Source organism: Xenopus tropicalis, chromosome 6 (assembly GCF_000004195.4).
Source record: "Xenopus tropicalis strain Nigerian chromosome 6, UCB_Xtro_10.0, whole genome shotgun sequence".
Taxonomy (NCBI): Eukaryota; Metazoa; Chordata; class Amphibia; order Anura; family Pipidae; genus Xenopus; species Xenopus tropicalis.
In genome coordinates, this window is record NC_030682.2 from 135443336 (window position 1) to 135460121 (window position 16786).

General features: G+C 37.9%; 1 protein-coding gene across 1 annotated transcript in view; it reads right to left on the bottom strand.

The window, feature by feature from the left end:
* The window catches only part of csmd3 (CUB and Sushi multiple domains 3), a 657789-nt gene that overhangs the window by 585078 nt on the left and 55925 nt on the right, over positions 1-16786 (bottom strand). The window contains exon 3 of the mRNA XM_018094906.2: positions 72-184. Coding sequence (XP_017950395.2) covers positions 72-184 — 113 coding nt within the window. The remainder of the gene's footprint in view (positions 1-71; positions 185-16786) is intronic.

Genomic DNA, 16786 nt, shown 5'->3' on the forward strand with positions numbered 1-16786 from the left:
TTGAATACCTAGAACATTTTAAGTTATGTATCGCTCTTGTTTTTATTTGAAAAGTAGAAAATATGTCTTACCTTCATAGAATATTTTAAAACCATGGGCACTAACAGCGAAATCACTTGTCAAGCGCAATGAAAACACGGATCCTGTACTCGTTACAGGTGGTGGAAGATGAAATCCCGTTAGCCTGGAAGATAATTAAACACTATATTTAGTTTATATTCATGATTTCAATTTCCATATAATGGAAACATTTAAATCCACATTAAATAGTCTCATCCATAAATCAGGTTGAACATTAGGAGGCTACATGGCATGACTTATTTTTGCTATAACATCTGTTTTCAAAGTAGAGAAATATCTAACCAAGCTTAAATCATTGATTTTCTTTGGGGCCGACTGACCTATCAACATCTATTTTCTCATTCTTTTATTATAACGCTTTCCTGCAGAGTAGAACAATTATTTCTCATCTCAACAATGGTTCCTGCTGAACATAGCAGCGCAAATTTATCAAACTTTTCTTCTAATTTATCATGTTGTAATTAATTGTCCTCATTTTTAGATTGTTTAAAGACTGTTTATCAAAGTTTGAGTCGGTCGCATCAGCACAACCATTCAAGTCAGCAACGAGCAATAGATAAATGGAAGAGGTTAGTAATGAAATTCCACTGATAGGATAACCCTCTCATTCATCAAAATAAAATAGATCAATAAGACAGATTTATTTAATTACAACTATAGAATACCATTATGTTTTGCTATTTTCATTTTCATTTAGTTGCATCTTTTGTCCATTTATTGTCAAGTGCTAATTATAATGCCAGTGAGGGATGTGATTTGTATTCCAAATTATAATTTAACCACTATCCATTTTTATGATAGTCGTCCTGATGATGAACCATTGGATTTCTGAAGAATTATTCCTTATATTCCGTTTGTTCAATATTCATTAAAATTCATTTTACAGAAGTAGAGCAGCATTCATTACTCGCCACAATGGTGAATCAGTCACTTGGTTTTACAGAACTGCACAGGAGTTTTACTCTCCCAAGAAACATTTACATTACATCAGTGATCCCCAACCAGTGGCTCGGGGGCAACATGTTGCTCACCAACCCCTTGGATGTTGCTCTCAGTGCCCCCAAACCAGGGAGTTATTTTTGAATTCCTGACTTGGGGGCAAGTTTTGGTTGAATAAAAACAAGATTTCCTACCAAATAAAGCCCCTGTAAGCTGATAGGGTGCATAGAGGCCCCTAATAGCCAATCACAGCCCTTATTTGGCTCCTCCATGAACTTTTATGATGCTTGTGTTGAGCAAATTTCTAATTAAAAACTATTTTTATATTATTTTTTTTCAGAAATGTCTAAAAATGTAAAACCATTTTTTGTATCTGTTGTGTCTGTGTACAAGGCGTTTTTCATTTTGTGCCTGCAATAAGAATTGGATTGAATGTTCCACTTGGGTTGGCACTGATGTGATAAAACAATCTCCATAAACAACCATGTTAAGATAGTTCTAAAGTGCTCTACTAAGTGATGTTTAAATTAAAAAGCAGTATAGTAACATGAAGATTTCCCAAAGTTCTTTTGTGATCTTATTTAATGTTTATTTTCATGCTAAGAGGTCTTTCCACCCTTATTAAGATATATACTGTTATATGAATCCTAAAAAACAAAAGTATATATACAGTTTGCAGATATGAAAATTACATTGTAATCAAAATCCTTTTGGAACCCATTTATTCTTCTCCTGTTTTCAGTCATGAGGGACCTAAAAGCCTACCCTAAAGGCACATGGAGCATTTTAGTGACCATGCAAAATTGGCTTTGAAACCGGTGACAAAATGCCTTATTTACTTTTGTAGTTGCTGTGTCTTTGCCAGTGGAATGGCATTACCACTAGTGATGAGCGAATTTTTTCACCAGGCATGGATTTGCAGTGAATTTTTGCATTTTGCCATTGGAGAATTGTTTCGCGAAACTTCTGCAAAAATTTATTGTGCGTCAAAAAAAAGTCACGGTCGGGTCAAAATAGGTGTGGGCATATCAAAAAGAGTTGTGTGTGACAAAATAGTCATGCAACACCCACGTTTCGCAAATTTTTTGTCATCTTGTTTTTTTTGTTGTTATGTGAGTTTTTCGGTGAAACGGGACAGATTCGCTTATCATTAATGAAAATGCTTTCTTCTGGATTCCAATGATCTTTGATGCAAACTTTTTTTTACATTTTCTCACCTGCCCCTAAGCCAATTTTGATCAGGCAACAAAGCACACAGTGTGCCGTGCCGCTAAAGATCACGTTTAATTCTTTTCAAAACAGATTTGTTGGAAGGCTGTCTTTGCTAATTAAAAGGTTATGAAGTTTGAAGTTCTGCTCTATTCTGTTCTTTCTATTAACAATAATATATAAACTACAATATCTATTTAAATAGAAATCTCTGGGAAGTATTAGCCCCCTATTAATAAGCTCAACAAACACTACCACAGAACTCATTTTGTGCCAAGTTTTTATTGTTTGATTGTTTGCATTAATTAAGATTTCCCTAGCCCAATACCAACTATATTCATGCAAGGAGTGGGGAATAAAGCAATAACAATCCATAGAAATGCACATAATTAGGAAACAGCAAAGAACATGTTTGTATTTGCTAGCTCTGATACACTGACATTTTAGCAAGTGAAACATGTAGTTGGATTTGCATGATTTGTGATTGCTAAAGAATTACCTATAAACCACCCAAAATATACTAAACATACAAAATAAACTTCTTTTGACGAAATAAGCAATCAAAGGTGATAATCACCTTTTAGGGGCAAATTCATCAAGTAAACTTCAAACAACAACTAAAATAATTTTCAAATGATCTCTACATTTAGGCAGTGGTTTAACCCCTTCATTATCAGCTGTGGTGGCTTTGGCTAGTACCACACATTGCTAGGCAACATGTTTTCCCTATGGTAAGGAATGTAGGAGCATCTACACCATGTGGAAGTCATATTGTTGATAGTAAATGCTGTACATTAGACAATCTATGGCAGTTACATTTTGAAATTGCAAATGCAGTATAGGAGAAATCCTGGACTTCCTTCCCAGAATCCATTCTGCTTTGCATACAAATGAGGACATCTCTCCTTAACCAAAAAGCTTTTTTAGTGGATCCATTTCCCTGCTCTTCATATGTTAAGTCCCAATAAGGGCAAAACCATTCGGCATTTGGCAGTCCAATCAGTGTACCGCTCTGGTTGCTCTTAAAAACCTAAAAACCTCCCCAAACTTGCCTTACCAAAAATAAACATTAAAATGAAATAAAATAAAACAAAAAAAGCATAGTGATCCTTATCTGTGCCTGTTTCAGAGGATGGGAAAGTTTGTAAATATTATATATAATACAATTTGGAGCTAATTTGGAAGTGATGGCAAATAACGACAGGAGTAGAGCACAGTGGAGGACCAATATGAGACCTTCAAGTTGGCGAAGGGGTTAATTAAAGACTCACTGCATATTAATTATATTTTTTGGGGCCAGAAAGCTGCAGTGAACCAGAACATATAGCACTCTTTGCTTTGACTCTTTTATTTATTTATTTCCTGGTATTTATATAGTGCTGACACATTTCTGCAGGGCTTTACAGAAATTATTTATCATTTACATCTGTCCCTGAGGAGCTTACAATGTAAAGTCCCTATTGCACTTACACACACTATGGTCAATTTAGTCGGCATGTATGTTTATGGAGAATGGGAGGAAACCCATGCAGAATTGCTACCCACTGAGCCACAGTGCTGCCCTCTATTTAAATTTAAAAATATAACTAAATAATACTTACCACCATTAATAATATAGAAATATACATATAGTCACTTCGTAATTGATTAATGCAATTCACAATTATCCATTTTATGCAAACATCTTACTGGCATGTGCAGAGTTAATTTAGTGCTCTGAATCCATGTGTCCAGGACCTTACTGTTATGCCTGGAGTCAATGCAGTGCTGCTTAAACGCTGTATAAGATGACCACCTCCTGTATGCAGCGACAGGTAAATTACACTTTTTTCAACGGCACAGAATCAGAGTGGGGTGGCTAAATCAGCTATTTCTCCGAAATGCTGTAAATGGAACAGCTATCATATTAATGGGTCATTTTTCTGAAGTCCTTGATATTACTAAGCTACTTCCTAATACGTACAGAGAGGAAAACCTGACAACTCTTGATTCCATATTAAAATCTTATTAATACTGGGCAAACATAACCCATAAGAGATTTACTTCTATTATTCCCCGTGCAGAAGACTAGTTAAAGCTAATTGATAATTAGTTGCTGTATAAATAAGCCTAGACTGTGTCTTGCTCAGCTAGTGTCGTTGCTTATTGCCCCTTTACATTTAATATGCCTTGGGGCTGATTCACTAAAGGTCGATAAAACGAGCGCTATTTATAGCATGCGTTAAAAATTGTATCGCTTCTTATTTTTTGCGACTTAATGCACTATTCACTAAAAGCACAGGCGTCATAATTAAGACGCGATGTTCTTTGCGGTATTTAACTCGCAATGAGCGGTTTTCTTGCGTTAATTCCCACTGCGTGCATTTTTTTCCCGCTATGCACGATATATTTCGCCGCTTGCTATATTAGCGCACGATATTACGCACGTAACAATTACTTTCGGAAAACTACTGTTCTGAAAATGCCCATTTCCCTGCAAACTGGCGGCTGCATCACTCTGGGGCCAACACAGACTTGAATAAATCCCACTGCAAAGTCCATATTGTGTTGCCAAAAGCTCACCAACCACAATTTTCTTTAAGTACCGCCTGCTCCAAGTAGGTTTTAATGTTCGCACAGACTAATGCAATATTTAGCGTGTTTAACGCTTCATATGTGTTTGTGAATCATGCGTTAGTATTATTTCTATGCGAGAAAAAACGCATTGCGTTTTTTTGTGCATGCGATATGCGTCAACGCATGCAAAATGACTTTGATGAATCGGGACCTAATTATCACATGCTTTTAAACGCAGAAAAGCATGCGATAAGTGTTATCGACTTTTAGTGAATCGGCCCCCATATGTTGATGATACAGTACGGACTTTATTTCTTCTACAAAAAAAGATAATGATAATAATAATATGCTCAGATACTTATGAAATGAATTAAAGCCTTTAGCTTTATATTTCTGTTCTCCTTTTCATTAAAAATGAGTGCTGTTCTATTTCTCCTCGCCCTCTTAATCGATAAGAACTTGGAACCATTATCTAACGGACTGATTTTCAGGTGGAAATCCAATGATCATTTTAGTACAGATCTGGAAATGTTCCCAGAGGAATGAAAGGCAGTCAGTTTCTGTCATTTGTGATTTAGTATTCCAATAAAAATGATTAAGAAAGTGAAAAGAGGTAAAATGTAGGCTTTGTTGTGCAAGACTTATCTGATATGGGCAGTGACATTAATCCCCTTAGACGTTGCAGGACACACAGATAGGGGCAGCACAGGATCGAATCAATATGCTTCCAAAATACTATTTTACAGGACAGTAATTTCCTTTATGAATATAAGTAGTGGCCTATTAAAAGGGTGCATACCATAGGCTAACAGTTTGTAAGCTTGAGATCAAGTGAATTAGGGTTATTCATCCAGACGGTGAGCCCTAATCATACACAATTACTCCGGCTTTTCCAACCAAGAACACGGCGCGGAGAATGACTTTGTTGATGTAATAAATAAAACAAGCTCAGTGTATTATAACTTCCCCAGTATCTATCTGAAGCTTATGTAAGACCCTAAGAACACCCAATGAGAAACAATTATGTTAGAGGTCCCATCGGTTAGAATAGTTCTCATCTACAGATGGTGTTGTGACGGCGCGGCAATTTTAATACCGAGCAATTATATTCAATGTTCTAGATTGCTCTACTAGGAATAATCGCTATGTTATAGTTTTAGGATTTGTTTAATAAATAATTAAATCTCAATCTACTAAGGGGCAGATTTATGAAAATTCCAAATTACGGATTCTCAGCAGTTCCAGTTTTATTACATTTATTACTAATTCCTTACGGTCAAGTCTTCTTATGAACTGAAACATTTACAGAGCCTCTCCTGCTTTAACCGATGTCTTAAATTAACTGGATCAACTTCAAATGAACAAAGTCATTCTTTGCACTTTGCACACTGCCCGACTGCCTTAAAGAACTGTTCAAGGACTATGAGCTCCCTTTTGGAGTGCAGACACCCGGGGCCAAATCCATAAATACATTGCTAAGTTTTACAGTTCTGTATTCATTGGATAGGTTGGGAGAGATTTTAAGGTGCCCCCCCTCCAGCCCTATCCTTACCACCTACCCTATGGCAGTTCCATTGTGGCCTGTGACTGCCACCAATCCTTGAACAGTTTTCATAGGGCAAGTGGCAAAGACAGGGCTGTTCTGTGTCCATCAACACTGCACTCTGAATCTTGTAAAAACATTTTCTATTCAGGTGTAGAACAAAGACCTAGTTATGACCCCCCCCTTAATGCTTTTGCTCCTTTAGCCCTTTGTCAATTATCCCTGTGGTATTTACTCAACAAAAAAGTGAGCCTTTTGGTAAACTCTGTTTTTGCTCTGTAATGTTCCCAAGTTCTTGTTGCCCATCACCTGGAAAACAGCCATTTTTAACATTAACACTTGTTATTAAGCAAAAGCTACAGTAAGAAACTAAGGGGTATATTTATCATGCTGTGCAAAAAGTGGAGTAAAGCATTTCCGGTTAAATATAACAGCCAATCAGATGCTTTGCTTTGGTTTTCTAACTGTTGAAATCTAATTGCTGATTGGTTGCCCTGGGCAACATCACTGGTTATGCTGTACACCGCTTTTTACACAGCATGATAAATATACCCCTATGTGTCTTTTTGACACAAAGGTGGGAATGTTATAATGGACAATATATATTGGTCAAAAAGACTCTTATAGGTGTCCAAGCAAGCTTGGAAAAACAGTTTCCAACTGTACCAAACAATAAGGGCTTAAATATCAGTCGAAGCCTTTGGAAATATCGGGGAAGACAGTTGGGGGTATATTTATCATGCTGTGTAAAAAGTGGAGTGAAGCCCATGTTGCCCAGGGGAACAAATCAGCAATTAGATTTCAAGTTAGAAAACATCATAGCAGAAGCATCTGATTGGCTGCTATGAGCAACTCCACTTTTTACACAGCATGATAAATATATCCCATTGTGTCACTAAAACAAACAAAGAAGAATCACTTTCCCTAACTGAATCCATGTGAACAATACTGACCATCTCCCAGAAAAATGGTTTAACGAGAATATGGTAAGCTTGGAAATCCCATGGGACAGTGACAGCTATGTGTGGCATTCAGTATAACAGATGACTTGAAATGAATGGAGACCTACGCCAAGGGAAATATCTATTGGTCTACAGTGACTACTGCTATACAGTGTTCCATCCTAGTTATGGGACATTTACAAACAAACTTTGAGGGGCTAGGGCCTGGTCATCATGGAGGGCAAATAGATATAACTTGAAGCCCCGTAGCAGCAGAAGAAGAAAGAAAGGAACAAGGAACAAGTGATGTATCTGGAAGAAACCCCTTTAAGAATAGCTACACAGACATAACACCTTATTAGGGATGTAGCGAACATCGCCAAAAATGTTCGCGGACCCGTTCGCGGACTTTCGGCAAAACTTGCGAATATTCGCGAACTTTGCGAACCCCATAGACTTCAATGGGAAGGCGAAGTAACTGTGATAATATTACATAGTTACATAGTTGCACAGTTGCATAGGGTTGAAAAAAGACCAGAGTCCATCAAGTTTAACCCATCCAAGTAAACCCAGCACACAACCTATACTGACCTATCCATACACTCACATACATAAACTATATATACAACCACTAGTACTAACTGTAGATATTAGTATCACAATAGCCTTGGATATTCTGCTTTTTCAAGAACTCATCCAGGCCCCTCTTATAGGCATTAACAGAATCTGCCATTACCACATCACTAGGAAGGGCATTCCCCAACCTCACTGCCCTCACCGTGAGGAACCCCCTACGCTGCTTCAAATGGAAGCTCCTTTCCTCTAATCTATAGGGGGGGCCTCTGGTGCGTTGATCGTTTTTATGGGGAAAAAAGAACATCCCCCATCTGCCTATAATCCCCTCTAATGTACTACAGAGTAATCATGTCCCCTCATATTGTTTGATTGTATTTATTAAACTTATGTGTTCATAAAATATCAGAGTCATTGATATGTTATCACAGGTTGATAGAATATATGTGTTATTAAGGAAAGCCTGACTGGTTAAAGTCGCTAACCCAGTACTTAGGGGGACTTTATATACATACTGTATATATATATAGTTGTTCAAAGTCAAGGAAAGCCAAACAGGTTATAGTCAAAAACCAAGCATTTAGGGGGCTTTTTACAACACTTACAGACAAAATATTAGAAAGCAGTTCATTTTATAATGGACCTGAATATCAAAAATATATATTTTTTTAACTTACAATGCAAAATAATGTTAAAAAGATGCAACAGATATATACATATATATTTATCAATGAATTACAAAGCTAATGTAAATAAAAAGACTGCAGTTGACATTGAACAAATAATTCCTAGGGCAGTCTATTTATTTATTGATATTTCTCATACTATGAAGGATGTCATTGGTGCAGCAAACTCTTGTCAGGTTTTCCCTTCAATGGTGTATAGGTTAAACCATTAAGATAACTTGCCATTTGATGAGTGTGTATTTATTTAATTACCTATCCCTGTGGACTTGTGTACAATTGTTAAACCACCACAAATTAATGGAGCAAATTACCAGTGATAGATCTGCCACCAGTGTAACTTTGAATTGACAAACCTACTACTAAGCAGTCTTGCAAGGGAACTCTCAACACCCAACATTGCAATCAATAAGTATTGACTTAACTGTGCCTAAAGAAAGGCACACAAGTAGTCTAATAAATTCTTTAGACGATATAATATTTCTACTGCATCATTTGTCTAGTTGAATAAGGACTTTTATGTGATCTTTCTCCTTTCTCATTGAGATATCTGTCTCAGTCCCCTAATGCCCATTGAAAAACAATTACAGAGGCTAAAGGGCTTATGTAAAGTACAAATGATGGGTGCAATTCTCTATATTTTGAATTCACAACATTGTCTTTGATTTCCAACATAATTGCACCTAATGCACTAAGGTACATAATTTTGCACCAGATTGGTACAAAGGAAGTGGCAAAGATGAGCATTGGCAAGTAAAATGTGCACAGCTGTGTGCATGTTGCGTTTGTATGCAGTAGACACTATGGGGCAGATTTACCAAATCACGAGTTCGAATCCCGAATGGGGAAAATTCGGATTGGATACGATAATTTCTGAAGATCGCAAATATCACGAAAATGCTTACGAAAAAATCGAATTAGTCACAATAATATCGTATTGGCGATCCGAAATTCACAAAATTTTCGTACCGAATGATTGCAAACAGTGGGAAAACCTTTCCGACTTTGATCCTTCTGTGCATGATTTTTGAAGCCTCCCATAGGGCTCAATGGCACTCTGCAGCTCCAACCCGGCCCAAGGAAAGTCTCCCATAGGGCTCAATGGCACTCTGCAGCTCCAACCCGGCCCAAGGAAAGTCTCCCATAGGGCTCAATGGCACTCTGCAGCTCCAACCCGGCCCAAGGAAAGTCTCCCATAGGGCTCAATGGCACTCTGCAGCTCCAACCCGGCCCAAGGAAAGTCTCCCATAGGGCTCATTGGCACTCTGCAGCTCCAACCCGGCCCAAGGAAAGCCTCCCATAGGGCTCAATGGCACTCTGCAGCTCCAACCCGGCCCAAGGAAAGTCTCCCATAGGGCTCAATGGCACTCTGCAGCTCCAACCCGGCCCAAGGAAAGTCTCCCATAGGGCTCAATGGCACCCTGCAGCTCCAACCCGGCCCAAGGAAAGCCTCCCATAGGGCTCAATGGCACTCTGCAGCTCCAACCCGGCCCAAGGAAAGCCTCCCATAGGGCTCAATGGCACTCTGCAGCTCCAACTCGGCCCAAGGAAAGTCTCCCATAGGGCTCAATGGCACTCTGCAGCTCCAACCCGGCCCAAGGAAAGTCACCATACCGAAGCTGCAATGAATCCGAAACTTTCGTACTCGGCGCGACAATTTAGTCAATTCGCAAAGTACGAAAGTCATGCAAGGTACAAAAAAGTCGGCGAAAATACGCTCGGAGCGTTCGTGGATTAGTAAATCTGCCCCTATCTCTACATAAAGGGAGACAGCTTTATTATTATTCAGGTGTAAATATTTTGAAGTATTTTTCAAATGGAAAAAAGATCAGTAAACTCGATTTCTCAAAAATATTAATTGCCAGCTTATTTATGAAAAATAACAGAAATTGAGGAAAAAAATGCATATAAAAAAACCACATTTTGCAATTAATTTTAAAAAATTGGGAGTGTTGGTAAAACTGGACAAACGTCCACACTGACTAATATAGAAGCTCACCAGTAGTGATGAGCAAATTTTTTTTTGGCAGGCATGGATTTGCTGATAAATTGGGAGCGGCCACGGCAAAATAGTCTCAGGCAACCAAAAATAGATTGAGGTGACAAAAAAGTTGCACGACAAATGTGTTTTGCAGATTTTTCACTGTTTCCAATATTTTCTTGCCGTTTCGCAAATTTTACAGCAAAGTGAAACAGGACAGATTTGCTCATCAGTATTCACCAGGATTTAGGTTGACAAATTTTATATTTTCAATTTCAGTCAAAATATCAAAAGTCAGTTGATAAACCCTGAAAAGTTTGAATTCCGAAAACTTGGAATTTGAGATTTTTGTTGCAATTTTCTCCAATCATGGAAAGTTCTCATTTGCTCTCTGTATCTAATAAAAAAGGGAAAAAGAGATAAAAAAAAGGATGGATGTGCAGATTTATTTTTGTGCTGCTGTAATGTCCCTTGGGGAGAGATGTATTTAATGGTAGAATTATGGTACATGACCTTTCAATGTGTTATAAACAGTAACACCTATTTATTTTGGGCATGTGGTTGTTGTAGTGGTGTATAATTTAGTACTTTTGTACCGCTCTGCAACGTAGAATGTAAAGTGGCTCCTAGTTACTAGGGAATGTGATCATTATATAGTTTGTGTTGATGTTGCCAGTTTTTATCTAAATGCTTTCCTTTTAATCACCTAGGCAACTAATATTCTCAGTTTACTGTGTCTATAATTCACTTGCATTTTTACTGATGAAACTGCGTATGCTATTTTTTTCTATAAATGTACTTAATGCAAAAACATGGCAACTACTCCAAATAACCTCATTTAAGAAGGACCAGAAATGTCTTCCTTCTGCATTTTTTTTTTTAATTTTGATTTTTATTGATATTTGTAGCATAACAGACAATGACAGCACATACATGTTATAGTCATATTTGACAGTGACAGTAAATCGAATTATGCAATGACTGTGTGAGTATCAGTCCTTATCGGATAGCAGTGCATAAACACAGTAACCATTATTGCAATATTTAGGGGTCCCCTTCATTGAGGGCCAGTCCCAGGCCTCTCGGTACTGGTGATGTTTCCTGGGTCCCTTTCACCGGTTAACAGGCTGAATAATAGCAGTAATTAGGGATGTAGCGAACATCGCCAAAAATGTTCGCGAACCCGTTCGCGGACTTTCGCCAAAACTCGCGAATATTCGCGAACTTTGCGAACCCCATAGACTTCAATGGGAAGGCGAACTTTAAAACCTAGAAAAGCCATTTCTGGCCAGAAAACTGATTTTAAAGTTGTTTAAAGGGTGCCACGACCTGGACAGTGGCATGCAGGAGGGGGATCAAGGGCAAAAATTTCTCTGAAAAATACTTTGTAAAAAAAACGCCCAAAAAAATGCAAAAAAAATAACGCCAAAAAATAACGCCAAAAAAAAAAACGCAAGCTATTCCTATGTATACGCAAAGGCGAAAAGCCGAAGCGAAAAAACGCGGCGGAAACAACCGAGGCGAAAAAACGCGGCGCAAAAAAAACCGCGGCGAACCCAAAATGGCGAACATCGCCAAAAGTTCGCGAATTTGCGGACTTGTGAACAGTTCGCCGGCGAACAGTTCGCTACATCTCTAGCAGTAATGTGCTGCCTGGTGCTACTTAAACAAAGTTAAAGATAAGTATGTGTAGGGGAAGGTATGAGGGGAGGAGACGGTAGAGCATAGTAACTGGAACAGTAACTGGAAAGAGAAGAAGTGAAGGAAGTAGGAGAGATTACATGGTCAATCTGCTCAGGTATTTTGTGTAATAGTCCATTGTTATTCTCTGGTCTTGCTGCCTTGATATGGGCAGGAACCATCCAGTTGAGATCTGCAAAGCTTGTTCTTTCTGTTTGTTGGTACCAGTCCAAGAGGCATTGACTGTGAAGGTATTGCTAGTGGAGGCTCCCGTGTCCAAAGTGCAGCCGTCGGAGGCCGGGGGGCTCAGGTCAGCGAGGTACAGAATAAGGTTGATTTTTATATTGATTAAGGAATCGGTGCCTTCTGCATTTCTTTTTTTTGTAACTTGTATTTTATTTTTACAGAAAAGAAAGCAAAAATACAGTACAGTGTAAAATGAAGCATATGACCATTATCAGAGTGCAATGAGTCGAAAGAGTCATAATATCGACAGCTGATCTTAATCATTGTGTCTGGATATTCCAAAGAGAAATGAACAACAGTACTATACTTTCTAGAAAAAAGAAAAAGGAGGGAAAGGAGAAAGAACTGTAGACATAAGTATGTTTAAGTAAACAATGGATGCATGATCATAAAAAGGACATAAAACCTACCATTAAATTATTGAATATGAAAGGCCAATAGACGTGGTAGAATTATAGCTAAAGAGAGGATAAGCAGGTGGGTGGGTGCCCCCCATAGGGCTTTATTGAGTTAAGTGGCCAGGCCATGTAGTTCCCAGATGTCCCAGATTTTGAGGTATTGGTGAATGTTGTTGTGGAGAGTGGCAATTCCGTATTCGAATCTCCTGTTGGAGTTCACCCGGTTGATTACCTCATTCATAGTAGGTGCAGCAGATGTTTTCCATTTGGCCGCAATGGCTAGTCGGGTGGCGGTAAGTATCTGATTGATTAATGCTTTGCCACTATTGTGCTTTTTCGGGAATGGTTTCCCCAATAGCATTGTGGAGGGATGGTGCCTTCTGCATTTCTAAACATAAACAACCTCAGCAACAGAGTTTCTCCACGCCGCACTTGCAAGCATCAGCTTTGTGTCCACAACCAAGGATACAACTGAACATCCAAGTGAAGCCCGAGTCAATTTGCATATAAAAGAGAATTATAACTAATGAACAGATTCTTTGTATTATATTAAGCAGTATAAAATACAATCTAAAAATTGCCATCCGCTCTTGGAGAGCTAATGATGATGCATCAGAATTACTTTCAATGTTGCTTTATCCTTGAAAATATTGGCTGTCCTATCCAATTTCCTTGGCTGTTATTATAAATGACTGTTTGCATCAAATCTTTCTTTAACCTCTTTCCTGGAAAATATAGTCGCCTTTGCTCGAGCTATATGTTTAAGAAAAAAAGTGATGATGACAGTAAAAAAAAAAAATAAGTTTGCAAAATGGTGCAGTGGATGCCAATATGATAGGGATAGTGATGGTGGAGTATTCGTCATGGTCTTCAGATTAGTACAAAACTAATGCCGAGCAATAAAACATATGTAGAAAGAAAAATAATTGATGCTGTGCCAAAGTGTAGATAATTACCACCAGAATACAGATACATAACGGCTGCAATGGAAGCCACAGTCTTGTAGCTTGAGGAAACCTGCTGCAACCCTCTTATCCATAGATGCTACACCTTATTACTACATGTTCAAGCTGGTTTATAATAGGAGACAGGTAAACCAAAACAAACAAAACAGTAATTAGGTTGAATCACTGCAGTCTGAATTCCTAGAGAAACACCTGAGCAGCCAGTGTGTGACTCAGTCACTCTATGGGGCTGATTTACTAAGACACGATTTCGAATCCGAATTGGAAAAATTCCGATTGGAAACGAACATTTTGTGACTTTTTCGTATTTTTTTGCGATTTTTTCGGCGTCTTTGCGATTTTTGTGAAAAAACGCGAGTTTTTCGTAGGCATTACGAAAGTTGTGCAAATTCGCGATTTTTTCGTAGCGTTAACACTTGCATGCAAAGTCGCGCCTTTTTCGTAGCGTTAAAACTTAAAAGGCGCGACGTTTCGCGCAAGTTTTAACGCTACGAAAAAATCGCGACTTTGCTCAACTTTCGTAATGGCTACGAAAAACTCGCGTTTTTTCGCAAAAATCGTAAAGACGCCGAAAAAATCGCAAAAAATACGAAAAAAATCGCAAAATTACCGATCATTACGAAAAAAACGCAATCGGACGCATTCGGCCCGTTCGTGGGTTAGTAAATGTGCCCCTATGAATATGTTCACTAGGGTAAAGCACACATTTTGATTATATCACTGACCCTTAGCAAGACCTACTCACAGTAATACAGTATATATGGGAATATATGTTATGCCGAGGGATGTTACTATCCAATTGGTTTCTCTTGTTAGATTTGGAAGCATAAAGAAAGACACAAAACCCCTTTTTACTGATATACATTATAACATCTAAAGGCCCATTTATCCACATTCTGATTTTAGTGCATTTGAAACCACGAAAAAACAAATTTCCACTGAAACCATAAATGTCTAGTCCATTATTAAAAGATAGAGATTGAAAAAGCATGAATGAATTAACATGAGGAACAAAAATAAAAAGAAGAAAAAACCCACATTTTGTGGTTTTTATGTATTTCCAAGAACAGGTATGGGATCCATTATCCAGAAACCTGTTATCCAGAAAGCTCCAAATTACAGAAAGCCCGTCTCCCATAGACTTCATTTTAACCAAATAATTTATATTTTTTAAATTGATTTCCTTTTTCTCTATAAAAATAAAAGAGTTCCTTGTATTTGATCCCAACTAACATATAATTAATCTTTATTGGAGGCAAAACAATCCTATTGGGTTTAATTAAAGTTTTATTGATTTTTTAGTAGATTTAAGGTATGAAGATCTAAATTACAGAAAGACCCCTTATCCGGAAAACCCTTGGTCCCGAGCATTCTGGATAACGGGTCCTATACCTGTATAAAAAGCACAAAATAATTAAAATTTGGAAAAAAATCCCTCAAATTTTTCATTTTTGTAAATTTTTTTCTGTTTACAACAGAAAAAATGGTGAATAACCTAACCTTAACCTGATATCTGATATAAAAGATTTACAGCCATACTCATTTGAAGGCTTTAGATCTCCTTTATTTTTTTTATTTACAAAACTAGTGCAAGGTGGAAAATTACTTGTGATTGCTTTAGGCTTTTGGATTCCTCCTCTAAAGATGGCACACCAAACTGCAATGTTCAAGAATTATTTTATTTTTTAGTGTATGAAAAATTAACTGCGGAAATCTTAGCGAAGCAGTGAAAAATTAGCGAAATGTGGGTACCATAGAATCTTTTTGATGTGCCCAACTTTTTTACATGGCCACGCCCTTTTTGCCAGGACTGCACCTTTTTTTGGATACAACCGCAAATTTTTCACACCAACATATTGCAGAAGCTTAACGAAACAATTCGTCAATGATGAGATGCGGAATGTCACTGCTAATCCATGCCTGGCGAAAAAATTTGCTCTTCACTACTGACATTCCTAAATATCTTAGGATTCCCCAGTTGCACCTAAGTTTTAAAAATCAATTAATTTCACCCCCCCCCCACACTCATGCCCCCGATAAACTTAGTAAGCCAGAGTTGATCTATACTAGCTTACTGAGCTTAACTGAGAGCGTAAAGTTGAAACCAACTCTAGATCATGTGACCATTACAAGCCACATGATTTTAATATTTATTGAAGGAGGTCATGATATTCATCCCCTGGATAGAAATTCTCTTTCTTTCTTTCTTTCTTTCTTTCTTTCTTTCTTTCTTTCTTTCTTTCTTTCTTTCTTTCTTTCTTTCTTTCTTTCTTTCTTTCTTTCCTTTCTCTCTCTGTCTCTCTTTCTTTCTTTCCTTTCTCTCTCTGTCTCTCTTTCTTTCTTTCTACCCTTTCTCTCTCTGTCTCTCTTTCTTTCTACCTTTCTACCTTTCTTTCTACCTTTCTACCTTTCTTTCTACCTTTCTTTCTATCTTTCTTTCTACCTTTCTTTCTACCTTTCTTTCTACCTTTCTACCTTTCTTTCTACCTTTCTTTCTATCTTTCTTTCTACCTTTCTACCTTTCTTTCTACCTTTCTACCTTTCTACCTTTCTTTCTACCTTTCTTCCTTCCTTCCTTCCTTCCTTCCTTTCTTTCTTTCTTTCTTTCTTTCTTTCTTTCTTTCTTTCTTTCTTTCTTTCTTTCTTTCTTTCTTTCTTTCTTTCTTTCGTTTCTTTCTTTCTTCCTCCCTTCCTTCTTTCCTTCCTTCCTTCCTTCCTTCCTTCCTTCCTTCCTTCCTTCCTTCCTTCCTTCCTCCCTTCCTTCCTTTCTTCCTTCCTTCCTTCCTTCCTTTCTTTCTTTCTTTTTCTTTTTTCGTTTCTTTCTTCCTTCCTCCCTTTCTTCCTTCCTCCCTTTCTTCCTTCCTCCCTTCCTTCCTTCCTTCCTTCCTTCCTTCCTCCCTTCCTCCCTTCCTTCCTTCCTTCCTTCCTTCCTCCCTTCCTCCCTTCCTTCCTTCCTTCGTTTCTTTCTTCCTTCCTCCCTTTCTTCCTTCC